General features: G+C 37.0%; 1 protein-coding gene across 2 annotated transcripts in view; it reads left to right on the top strand.

Annotated features, from left to right (window-relative positions):
- The window catches only part of AP4E1 (adaptor related protein complex 4 subunit epsilon 1), a 59,985-nt gene extending 47,244 nt beyond the window's left edge, over window positions 1–12,741 (top strand). For both annotated transcript variants that reach the window (XM_053889069.1, XM_053889070.1), the window contains 5 exons: window positions 1,094–1,352; window positions 4,444–4,998; window positions 6,647–6,837; window positions 8,361–8,518; window positions 9,569–12,741. In XM_053889069.1, the coding sequence (XP_053745044.1) occupies window positions 1,094–1,352; window positions 4,444–4,998; window positions 6,647–6,837; window positions 8,361–8,518; window positions 9,569–9,729 (1,324 nt within the window). In that variant the 3' untranslated portion in view covers window positions 9,730–12,741. The remainder of the gene's footprint in view (window positions 1–1,093; window positions 1,353–4,443; window positions 4,999–6,646; window positions 6,838–8,360; window positions 8,519–9,568) is intronic.
- The last annotated feature ends 657 nt before the right edge of the window (window positions 12,742–13,398 follow it).

Below are 13,398 nucleotides of genomic sequence, written 5' to 3'. Positions count from 1 at the left end.
CAGAGCCTGGAGCCTGCTTTGGATTCTGTGTCTCTCTCCCTCTCTGCCCCTCCCCTGCTCATGCTCTCTCTCTGTCTCAAAAATAAAAAAACTAAAAAAAAATTTTTTTTAAATGTTTATTTATTTTTGAGACAGAGCGCGCAAGCAGGGGAGGGGCAGAGAGAGAAGGAGACACAGAATCCGAAGCAGGCTCCAGGCTCTGAGCTGTTAGCACAGAGTCCAGTGCCGGGCTCAAACCCACGAACCCGTGAGGTCATGACCTGAGCTGAAGTCGGACGCTTAACCAACTAAGCCACCCAGGGCGCCCCAAACCTCATTCATTTTAATAAAATTACATTTATAATAGTTGACTATGTAGCTAGAGTTCACATTAAGAAAACTTTTTGGATTAAATCAAAGGAGTGGATTTGAATGATTTGTTGGGTTTTTTTTTTGCTTTCAACAGGATTTTATTTAATGAATTTATTGGGTGGTTATAGCCAAGAAACTTATTAAGAGTCATTTCTGATCTTTAACTCATCAGAATTAAAGGTATTTTTGAAAAGTCAGTGGAGGAAAGGAGCTAATTTATAGTAGTTTTGATTTGGACAACTTATTCAAGCAATTAAGTGATCTGAAATTTTTAACTAAGTCTAGGGTTCTAGTGCCTTAAATCCTTTAGCTGGAGGGTGTGGGGACATTGGATGAAACTAAAATAACATCATGGGATCTAGGTTTTACTTCCTGACATAGAGAATATAATACGAAAGCTGTTTTTAAGAGGTCATGGCGGGGCGCCTGGGTGGCTCAGTCGGTTGGGCGTCCGACTTCAGCTCAGGTCACGATCTCATGGTCCGTGAGTTCGAGCCCCGCGTCGGGCTCTGGGCTGATGGCTCAGAGCCCGGAGCCTGTTTCCGATTCTGTGTCTCCCTCTCTCTGCCCCTCCCCCGTTCATGCTCTGTCTCTCTCTGTCTCAAAAATAAAATAAACGTTAAAAAAAAAAAAAAATTTAAGAGGTCATGGCAATGATGTGTTTTTAAAAATGCCTCAAAAAAGTAAGTTATTTAAGCAGCAGTTATTTAAGTTGACTTGATTTCATTATTAATCTCCTTAGGACAAATAGCTTGAAGCTGGAAGGTATAAAGAAATTATGGGGGAAAGAGGGCTATCTTCCCAAGAAAGAAGGCAAAACTGGGGATGAAACTGAAGTTCCGCCTGTTCCTCAAGAGAGTATAATAATGGAGAATGTAGACCAAACTATAATTAAAAAGGATCAGTCTCAAGTCCTTACCCAATCTAAAGAGGAGAAAGAAAAGCAGCTGCTGGCATCATCATTATTTGTTGGGCTAGGAACGGAAAGTACAATCAATTTGGTAAGTAGTCTGTTATAGTCCTCTGAGAATCTTTGTCCCTGTCTTGTACAAAAAAACCGGGCTCTACGAAAGCTCTTGGCTGTCATCTATACTCACAGTGGAAAATGGCTTCCCTAGCTCCAGAGCCACCAGTGATACACTTTTCATATTTCTGAAAGAGAAATTCTAATTGGCTTAGCTTGAGTCAGGTGTTCTCTGTAGTCCAGTCAGCTGGGGCAAGGGTCAGGGTCCAAATAAAGTTACAAATATGACCATAGGTATTACTCCCATGGGTGGATAGGACAGTTCTCAGTGGGAAGTATTTTCGGTAATAATAGTTCAATAATACTGATATGTATTTGGGAAAAGTACTTCTCAAAATGGTATTTTTAATAGTAAAAGATAGGAATCAATTTAGATGTCTAACAGTAGGAGAGTGGGTACATAAATTATATTAGCTCAGAATATTACTCAGCCATTAAAAATGATAAATACTTCATTATAAAATAAAGAATACATGTGACATATTAAGCAAAAAACCAGAATATAAAGTTTTATTTATACTTTGTTTATAATTGTTAAGGAGATAAAAATGTATTGAGACTGAAAGGAATTACCCCAAAATGAAAATAATACTCAGGCATTATGATTATGATGATTTTCAAAACTTTTTATGCTGATATATTACTATCATAGGAAAAGAATGAAAACTCAGAGTGAAGGACAGGTGCTATTTTTGAGCATCTGAGAATTCCATATAATTGCCAATTTGGTGGACTGATGGACCTACCTGGTACAAAATAGTGATTAGAGCTACCTTTTCTTCAGTTTTACATCATTACAGTGCTTTCATCCTCCCTCTCTCCTGGTGGAATTTTCCTTCCATCCCTGTAATACTCTTTGCTTGTTTTCTCTCTCTTTTTAGACCCCATTTCTATCAGACTTGAGATCCCCTCCTAAGGAAAAAAAAATTCAATCTAAAAGTTATAAATAAGTAATGTATCTTAATGCTGTCTCAGTCAGCATTTGCAGTTCAGCAAAGTGACTTATCTTGGGTCTCTAAGATGTTTCAGCTGGCTGTGGGTATCAGTGAATGCCTGGCACTGAAGGGGCAAGTTCTCTGTGGTCACAGTGCGCCCAGGCTTATGGAACCCTGATTTGTGAACCCCGTAGCTGATGTCGAAGGATTTCTGCCCTTTCAACAACATGCAAAGCTTTCAGCTAAACAGTCTTTCTCAAGAGAACATTCATTGTGACAAATTCATTATTAGGCTTTTTTTTTGTGGTGCGCTTGAAATCAGAAATGTAAGGAGGGTGTTTTCCTTTTAAGGTATGCTAAATCCTTTCTGGGTTAATTTTTTTACATAATCCACTCTGAGTATCAAGGCTTTTTGTTTTTCCTCATCTTTGCCTTTTATTTTGTATTCATTTTTGTTACTTTTTTAAGTTTTTATTTAAATTCTAGTTAGTTAACATAGTGTAATATTAGTTTCAGGTGTAGAATTTAGTGACTCGACATTTGCTCAACACCTGGTGCTCATCACAACAAGAGCCCTCCTTAATGCCCATCACCTATTTAACCCATTCCCCCCCTCCACCTCCCCTCAGCAACCCTCAGTTTGTTCTCTATAGCCAAGAGTCTGTTTCTTGATTTTATTCTTTTACCTTCATTTTTTAAATGTTTATTTATTTTTGAGAGAGAGGGGAGGGACAGAGAGAGAGAGAAAGAGAATCCCAAGCAGGCCCCGAGCTGCCAGCGCAGAGCCTGATGTGGGGCTTGAACCGACAAGTTGTGAGGTCATGATCTGAGCTGAAACCAGGAGTTGGACACTTAACCAACTGAGCCACCCAGGCGCCCCTCTTTTACCTTCATTTTTAAAAGTCATTTTCTCTGGGGTAACAAATTCTAGGTTAACTTTGTTTTCTTTAAATGTTAACATTAACCAAGATGTCACTCTAGTGTACTGTGGCTTGTGTAGCTTCTGATTAACAGCAGGATATATAGAAAAAAAAAATAAGCATGCAGACAAAGTAGTAGAAACAACCCAAAATGCACAGAAAAGAGAAAAAACAAATGTAAAAACTCAGAACATGAGTGACCTGAGTAACAATATTGAACAGTGTAATACACATCTAATTCGAGTCCCATGGTTACTTGGAAATGGAAGTCCTTCACCCACCCACTTGTTTTCATTTTTGTGTTAGTAGAATTTTAGTTCTTGTTTGATGACTTCTGAATTGAACTATAGGAGACATCTGCTGAAAGCTGGAAGAGGTGTTGGGACTTGAGGGAGTGAGAGGGTATGGAAGAGGAACTAGAATTCTGCTTAGCTGGAATCATGCGAAGGGTGGCCACACCGTGTTAAAGCCCCTAGGAGGATGGAGATGTGGATTTAGAGTAGTGCCAGACTGCTGCCCTGATTCTAGACAACTTTGGGAGGCAAGGGGAATTGTGAGCTACCACTCCACTCTTCTTACATAGATTTGCAGACCACTCCCCAGGAGTGTTGGCTCAAGGATGGCAGATTTGCCATTCCCGTCACCGGAGTCAGTAGCAGACATCACTAGTCAATTATAAAATTCTTGCCTGCTGTATGTGTGTCAGTCATTGCCAGTTGGTTCTTGAGGTAAAATCAGTTTTTCTTCTCTGTTTATTGACTTGTGGGCCATGAAATCACGATTGTCATAGACAACTGAACCAGAGTTTGAGCCATCCATGTATTTGAGGGTATCTTCTCTTCTACAGGACAACTCTGGAAACTCAAATAACGGCTGGGTTTCTCACTGTTCTTAATTTGTGCAATTCTGTACTCTAACATTCTGAAATCGATCAAGTTTTTAGAATTGTTCACCAATGACTTTTTGACTTTCTTTTTTTGATGTTATGTATATTTAATGAGAAATAAGATTTAGCTAATAGTTCAAAGTGAGGTAACTGTCATTATTTTAGGGTTTAACATTTTATTCATCTCTGATTCTTTTGTTAATCTATGCTTTATACATAGACTCTTAACAAATTAGTAAATTGTTCATTTGAAATTATAGAAAGATGTTTAAAACTCATGACTGGTAGAATGGGTTTTTTAGATATTGATATATTTTATTTTTGCAGCTAGGAAAAGCAGATACCGTATCTCACAAGTTCAGAAGGAAATCAAAAGTCAAGGAAACCAAAAGTGGAGAAACAACCAGTGCTCAGAATATGCCCTGTTCTTACTTTAGTTCTTCGTCAGATGTGACTTACGAAGATGATTATTATTTGGATACTTTGCAGGATAGAGGAGACAAAGAATTAAATAAGTTTTCTCTCAACTCAGAACTTTTGGATTCTGAGTCACTCACAGAACTGCCCTCCGTTGAGAAACTCTCCAGTTGCACACTGTCTACACCTTCTTTGTTCACTGATGATATGGAAGGTCTTCACTCTCCTTTGTCCACTGCAGCCTCAGTTGCTAATGAAATCTCTTTAGCTTCTTCTCTGTTGGAAGAAACTTCTGAACACATGCATTCAGATCTTGTGGAGGTCTGTAATAATGAAACCATATCAGTGTCTTCTTACAAAATTTGGAAAGATGACTGTTTACTGGTGGTCTGGTCAGTTTCTAATAAGAGTGGTTTGGAATTGAAAAGTGCTGACTTAGAAATTTCTTCTGCAGAAAATTTTAAGGTAAGACAATGAATGGTTCCTTATTTCTTTCTTAAAGGGGTAATGCTTACTTAGTGTTTCTGTTCTTCACTCTTCTGATGATTTATAAATTTCATCCACATCCTTTTCTCTTTAGCAAAAAGACCCAAAGGTGTGACAGGTTTTTTATTATTTTGAGTAAGGACGAATTATTCAAAAGAGACAAGGAAACATAATAAAGATTTTCCAGCTATATTGGGGAAGGCCATAAATATAAATATATAAGTGAGTTTGGACAGAGCACAGTAGTTAAGAATGTAGGCTCTTGGGACACCTGGGTGGCTCAGTCGGTTGGGCATCTGACTTTGGCTCAGGTCATGTTCTCAGGGTTCATGGTTTGAGCCTCGCGTCGGGCTCTGTGCTGACAGCTCAGAGCCTGGAGCCTGCTTCCTATTCTGTGTCTCCCTCTCTCTGGCCCTCCCCTGCTCACGCTCTGTCTTACTCTCTCTCTTTCAAAAATAAATAAACATTACAAAAAAAAGAATTAAAAAAAAGAATGTAGACTCTTGACTCTGAATGCTTGGCTTTGAATCTTTCTTTTGTTACTTACTAGCTGTGTTACATGGTCAGGTTATGTAACTGCTTTGTGGCTTTCAGTTTCCTCACATTTAAAATGAAGATATTAATAGTGTCTGCCTTTACTGTGAGGAGTAAATGAGTTAATATCTGTAAAATGCTTACAGCAGTACCTAGCACTTTATAGGTGTTAGTGTGTTATTATTTTCAGTATGAATTTTGTGGTTTTTTGCTCCCTTTAAATGTCTCACAGAACTGCCATATTCATTCATTCTTCATTCTTGCCATAAACACTGAAGCAGAGTTCTCAATTTAGCAAAGCAGAACATCAAGGATTAAGAATATTGAAGGATAATATTGTATACTGTCTGCTCTCTTTTTCTTTCATTGATTTTTGTTGAGTGCTTGGGCATCAATTCTATTTCTTCCCTAGAGAATTGCCATTTTGATATTACGTTATTGTATGGATGTCCTTGCTGGAGTTATGAGACTTGACCAGTAGATAGTTATTTCACAAGACTGACCAATTTCTTCTGTGAGCTAAAATGTGTTGAATGGGATATTACCTGAGCCACTGACCAGGGCAGAAGTTCTGACTGTAGGTGTTCATTAGGACCACCTATGGAACTTAAAGCAACAAAACAAAACAAAACAAAATCTAATTCAGTTGCTTGGGCTCGACTCCCCATAGATTGAGTAAGGGTGTACTGTAGCTTGAGAAAAGATGTGTGTGTGTGTGTGTGTGTGTGTGTGTGTGTGTGTGTGTGTGGGTTGTGGTGTTTTTGGGTTTGGTTTTGTTTTGTTTTTTAACTCTCCTAGTTTTAAACATCTGGTGCTAGTCAGGATTGAGAACCAAATAATCTTTTTGTTGTTGTTACTAAATTATACAGAGGTTTTCACTGCAATTTGTCACATAACTTTTACCTGTATACTATATTAATTATCTGTGCTAGTGAATTTTTCTCAAGTGAAGTTGTTAGTCATTTTTATACTGTAGTTTGTTATTAACATCTCACAATAGTATGCTTTTAAATTCAATTAAATAGAAAATTGGCATTCATATAATAGTCTGTATTGATCCTTTCTTCAATACTTTTATTACTTTTGTTTACAGATCACTGAGCAACCTGGATGCTGCTTGCCCGTAATAGAAACAGAAAGCATCAAAACCTTTCAATATAGTGTGCAGATGGAGAAACCTTTTACAGAAGGGAATCTTTTTGGTTTTATAAATTATCAGATGATGGATACTCATTCTCTTCAGCTTGAATTTTCTGTAAACTTATCACTATTAGATTTCATTAGGTAAATATTTTCTGGAATGTTAATTCAAGTTACTCATTCAGCAAATATTTATTAGGCCTTTTCTCTGGACAGAAGCACTGCACTAGGCGCTGCAGAGTAAAATAATTCAAAGCTAGATACAGTCCCTACCTTTAGGGAGAGTCCAGTCTAGGGAAGAGACATTGAACAATCACATAAATGCATAAATAATTTTGAATTGTGCTTTGAACAGAAAGTAAATGGTACAATGAGTGATTATAATATGGGACCTGATTTACATTGGGGTTGATTAGTAATTTTGGAAAACTTCTGAGAGAAAGTAATATTAAAGTAATGTTTAAATTGAAATAACTTCAAAGATTCCAGGTGGCTTCTTTTTAAAGCTTTTAAAGTTTCTCTCATTTATATTTCATTTATTTGATTAATTCTTTCATAAAATCTGTTTATTAAGCTTTAGAGATCTGCAAGAAAATTACTGAAGGTTATTAAACTTTAATTAGAGATATAGTATTTAGCATTATACAAGGCACTAAGCCGTGTTACCAAAATAATTGAAAACAAATTCTTCTTTTTTCTGTTCTCATTTGGTTTTATAGATATATTGTACTGTATTCAAATATTTTTTTTAAATGAAGGCTGCCTGAACCAAAAATGCAGAATGCCAATAAATACCTGTAAAAAATTTTTAACCTTCACACATTCACTTGTGTTACACTGCTGTAATTTTTGCCTACTCTTTACAAGCTTTTAGTAAGAACGTGTCTCTCAGTCTGTCAAAGAGTTTTCATGGCCTTGGTGATGTAGGAGATAGAATCCAGCCTTCCAAAAACTTATACTCTCTGACTAAAAAGGTATATCCCATGGTGAGCATTAGTAACCTGAAGCAGCACAGTATGTATAATTAACAGTTCTTCTGTGTGTATTAATAAAATCCTATGTATGTTTTAAAAATATTTTCCCCATTATAAAATCAGTGCATAATTATTACAAAAATTCAAATGCTATGGAAAAGTATAAGTAAAATATAAAAGTTCCTTGTAATTCTACCCCCAGAGACCCAGTGTTAACTATTTGATCTTCAGTCTCATGAACCATTTTCAAAAATACATTTGTTAAAATCCTTTCCTTAGTCTGAGTTATGTAAGGTGCTAGATCTTCATATTTATACTCTGTACATGATGTTAATAGTGTCTTATTGTCCCCAAATTCAAAGTATATTTATATTTGAATGATTCATCAAATTACTTGGTAAAAATTTTTTTAACTTGGTAAAATTTTGCCGAAATGACTAATGCTCAGAAAAAGAACTGAGTGATTTATTGGAAAGACATTGACACTTTAATAAAATCTTCTTTTAGTATTTCCTAAGTTTGGAGGTTGATGGTAAGCATTCTAATTCTAATCATAGTTAGTTTAAAAACATAAATTTTGTGGGGCCCAGATTTACAATGATTATGTTTTATTCCCATAAGTCATTTGAAATGTATTTGTTTAGAATTAATTTCATTCTTTTGGACATATCTAATTTTAAAAATTATTTTCAGACCATTGAAAATCTCAACTGAAAACTTTGGCAAACTCTGGTTATCCTTCGCAAATGATGTGAAGCAAAATGTAAAAATGTCAGAATCTCAAGCTGCTCTGCCTTCTGCCCTGAAGACCCTGCAACAGAAACTAAGACTTCATGTTGTTGAAATTATAGGTTCGTAGAGTTATGAAAAGGCAATTTTGTGTTTATGGAGGCTTTCTCACAGAACACAAATCAACTTTTACAAGTATCAGATTTCTTAGAGCTATTATTTCCTGTTACGAATACCTTTCAAATGAGTGTGTTGTTCAGACTTTATTAAAGAATTTTTTGTGTGGTAAAGTATAACAGGATTTACCATTTTAACCCAGTTTTAACTGTATAGTTTATTGGCATTAAGTGCATTCATGTTGTGCAACCATTGCCACCATCACTTCCATAACTCTTTCCTCTTGCCTGACTAAAACTCTGTGCCCTTTAAACACTAACTCCTCATTCCCCCTTCCTCTCCAGCTCCTGACCACCACCATTCTTATTTCTGTCTCTCTGAATTCAACTACTGTAGGGATCTCATATAAGCAGAATCATGCAATATTTGTCCTTTTGTGACTAGCTTATTTCACTTAGCATAATGTCTTCAAGGTTCATTCGTGTGTAGCATATGTCAAAATTTCCTTCCTTTTTAAGCCTGAATACTATTCCTTATATGAATATACCACATTTTGTTCATCTATTCATCTGTCGATGGACACTTGGGTTGCTTCCACCTTTTGGCTATTATGAAAAATGATGCTCTGAGTGTGGGTGTACACATACCTGTGTTTGAGTCCCTGCTTTCAGTTCTTCTGGTTATATATGCAGAAGTAGAATTTCTGGATTATATGGTAATTTTTGTTCAATTTTTGGGGAAACTGCCGTATTATTTTCTACAGCATCTGTACCATTTATATTCCTACCAGCAGTGCAGAAAGGTTCCAGTTTCTCCACATCCTCACCAACAGTTGTTATATGTATATGAGTGTGTGTGTGTGTATGTGTGTGTGTGTGTGTGTGTGTGTGTGTGTGTCTTACGGGATTAGTAGCTCCTTGTGATTTTAATTTGCAGTTCCTTACTGATCAGTGATGTTGAATATCTTTTCACGTGCTTCTTGGTCATTTGTGTATCTTGGAGAAATGTCTGAGTCCTTTTGTCTTAAAGAATTTTCAATTTATGTTTTCTTGTAGGCAATGAAGGGCTTTTGGCCTGTCAGCTACTCCCATCCATCCCCTGCTTGCTGCATTTTCGAGTTCATGGTGACGTATTAGCCCTGTGGTTCAGATCCTCCTGCTCTACTCTTCCTGACTATTTACTGTATCAGTGTCAAAAGGTAGTGGAGGGATCCTAGCAGAAGCTCTGCTTTTATTTTACTCCATCAAAATAAATGGTTTACATAGATAAACTTATTTACCAAAGTAAAAAGAACTCCTGGTACTTCTAATGAAAACGGGGATTATTACAAGCTGTGGTTTTATGTGTTTTCTTTATGAATCCTGATATCCTGATCAAGAAAGATCCCTAAGAAACTGTATCCTTAACCTTTTACTCAGGATTGTACAGTATGTTTGGGTCTCACAAAAGTGACCTGAACTAATGTTATAAACTGCTAATGATTTATATGTCACTTAGTGTAGAGGGACTGAAAATATTTATTTTGTTATAAATAATTTTATAGCAAATTTACTCTAGTGCTAGCTGATTTGTAGTAAAGCCAAGTCTCCGTTCTCTGCATTAATGGTGGGGGAGTCGGGGGGAGACATGGCATTGATCATCCCAAACCTAATTTGTATTTGGCTTTGGAATGCAGTGTAAGCTTTTCGATAGGGAAGTCATTACTTTCAATTATGTTTTGCTTGGATCAGTGTTGAAATAAATTGGCACAGCACACACTAACAGTTTAGGAGATCCATGAGCATGCTGGATATCGGGGGGATTCAATCTGTGATATAGTTTTTATTGTAGATAACTTGTTACACATAATTGCAGATAATTCAGCTACAGAATTTGTCCATTTTCCACTTGAACTTATTTTTAAAATTCAAAATGAATCCTTATTTTAAATGTATTCTTATTTTAAAAACCCAGAGCCATTTACAAAATATTGTCATATAAAAACATAACCCATAAGAGGACAGAATACTAAAACAGATATAAAAGGACTTTGTAGTTATGGCAACTATCTTAGTTACCATTTAGGTCCATTTAGGTCCTTTTGACAAACTAAATTTTGTGAGTATAAATGGAAAAACCATCTTTCCTGGCTTTTGAATCTGCTAATACTCAATGGATACAACCACAACAGTGACTGCTTAAGTATACTGTACAGATTCTTCAGTAAGATACATCATTTTCATGTTGCAATTGTGCCTTTATGGCCTATGTCAGAATTCTTGTCAGTGAAAGAAGAAGTTAGGCCTACTATGACCAATGGACCACAATCTTGAGATTGTACATTAAAGTTAAAAACTGAAATAGTAAGTATTTTATAAAATCTTATGGTGCTGTGGAAAATATTTATTATTTCACTTTTTCTGGCACTTCACCATGGAGACTGTTCAGGTAATACAGTTTTAAGTCATTGCAGTTAATACTCTGGTTAATTGGTACTGTTTATCACCTACGTGTGGAATTCTGGTTTAAATTATCTCATTAATCATAACCGATAAAGATACTAAAGGGATTCCCTAGAGCTGTTTTATTACTTTTTTGTGTCTAGCATTTTTCTCCCTAAAAACAAAAGCACTGTTTTTAAAAACTAATTTTAAAGTTACCCATTTTTAAAAATGTCACTTCTTGTTAATTTCATGTTTTTAAAAACATACAGTAAAACCTTGCTATGAAAGCAATGATAAATGACTAGAATTTCCTGAGTAGGTTTCACTTTTGAATAGAAGGTCAGATTCATCTTTATGCTCCCAGCAGCGTCATGTGAAGAGAATGCGCTCTCTTGGATGTGGTGGACACTGGTAGCTAGACTTACCAGCTTCCTCTTTATTTCTGCCTCTGTCAACAGCACCCCTCTTCCCCAACCCCCGATTCTGCTGTTACTCTGACAAAAAATTAGGAAGTACCCTCTCACTTTGTAGAGGAATACAGTATGTGGCAAAGGAGGTGCTCCATTTTTTTGTGTGTCCTTACTTCTGTGTGTGTGCATGATCACCAAGGCTAGGCTGAGTGTAGCGCAGTGTGTGTAAGGTGCCCAGCAAGCAGATGGATGACTATCTAGGAGAGATTACAATGGGCTACTCTGTTGCTTTGTTAAAAGGTTGGTCGTGAATGGCAACAGCAGTTGTCATTAACATGGCTTGGCCAACAGAGCTGTCTGATGGTGGGAGATGTGTAATGGTAGGTTAGGGCCAGGAGCATCATTTTAGCTTGTCAAAGGGAACATAGTGTCACTTTTGTTCTTTCTGAATCCACTAAATAAAAAGTAGAGTAATGGAGTTTCCACTGAAACATTTAGTAGAATGTTTACAATGTTTATATTTTTATGGCTTTAAAACAACAGTAGGAAAGAGTAAATTTTAAAGAACTTCGGAGCAGTGTGTATCTGCCTAAATTAATTCAGTGTTTTAAGTTCTAAATCAGGCATCACCAACCTTTTTTGCATTGCAGGAAGACGTGACTGTAAAGTAGGGAGCATGATTTTTGTGGGCAGATAATCCTCTTTACCTTACAGTCATGGTTTAAAGTGAAGGGGCAACATCTGGAGTAGAGCTGTGGTGGGGATGCTCAGCGTGTGAGTTCTGTGCCAGGCACCTTCACTGAGAGTGCAGGTGGCGGCAGGTGTGACTCTGGGGGAGAATAAAGGGCAGACGGCAAAACCTTAAGAGCAGGTGAATGAAGAAGGATCAGGCTCCCGCCAGAGTAGTCCCTGTGGAGGCGGGCGGATCAGGCTCAAGGGAAAGTGGGGCCCTGAGTAAGGGTACTTCTGAAGAGGGGGCAGATGGAAGGTGAGCAGTTACCAAGTGCTAATGTGCCAAGTGTGTCCGCATGTTCTTTGCAGAGGGGCACTATTTAAATAGTAACCTGCTATCCTCTACCAAAAAACAGTTGTGCTGAAAATGCAGTATTGTATTTTTTCCCTTATTTTGTTTCATGTCAGTAATATTGTAAAATATTGAGTTCTTTGTCTTCTTTTTTATGGATGAATGTGATCTTTGTCTCATGATTGTGAGCCACTGCAAGTGCACTGAACCTATTCACAAGTCTTTAAGGTGTTTTGCTGTGTTAAAATTTTAGAGGGAAAAATGCAAGTGAGAATAACAACCTAATAGGCATTAATGACTTTATTTTGGAGTTGAATTCTGTAATTTGAAAAACAATTCGGCTAAATATGTAATAAATACAAAGTGATCTATATTGTTCTTTGGTCTGTATATTTTTTATTATCTAAATAGCTAATAAGTAATCCTATTCAGTAATTTGATAGGGTTGGTGAAAAGGAGCAGAAGCAACTGGAATGAGATGAAAAGAGTGATTTACTCATTTCAGTCCCTCAAAGAATCTGGCCTAATTGGTTAAAAGTAAAGATACTGCTGTTTCTGTGTGATGTTCAAAGAGAACTTTGTGGGCTTCAGGCATGGATTCGTTCTCAGGTGTGTGTCCATATCCCCTAGGTCAGCTTATCCTAGCCTGACCAGAGCATTCAGAGCAGTGCTTTCTTTCCACGATGCCCTCTCCGTACAGCCGCCTTAAGATGCAAGAAACACAGTAAGTCGAAAGGTGATTTAGTGAGTCTCTGTCTCTACGTGTGTATCCTAAAACACAAAGCTAGATCAGAAATGGCATTTAAATCTCACTGACTTATGCCTACTATTGGCTATAATGTGTGGCAGGCAAGAAGTTCTGAGACTTGAAGCCCCATCTTTGGGACACTGAAGGTAAAGGAGGTTTAAATGCACCACACCCACTGCAGTAATTGACAAGAAGGGACTCTTAAAGGGAGGGATGGCCTGCTGCCAAACCTGGTAGTCAAAGTTAATGATTGTATGAAAGTTACTTGTTTATGTGTGTG

This window comes from Panthera pardus, unplaced genomic scaffold, assembly GCF_024362965.1.
Source record: "Panthera pardus isolate Hobbes unplaced genomic scaffold, ASM2436296v1 HiC_scaffold_24, whole genome shotgun sequence".
NCBI lineage: Eukaryota > Metazoa > Chordata > Mammalia > Carnivora > Felidae > Panthera > Panthera pardus.
This window is presented reverse-complemented; position numbering and strand designations above follow the sequence as displayed.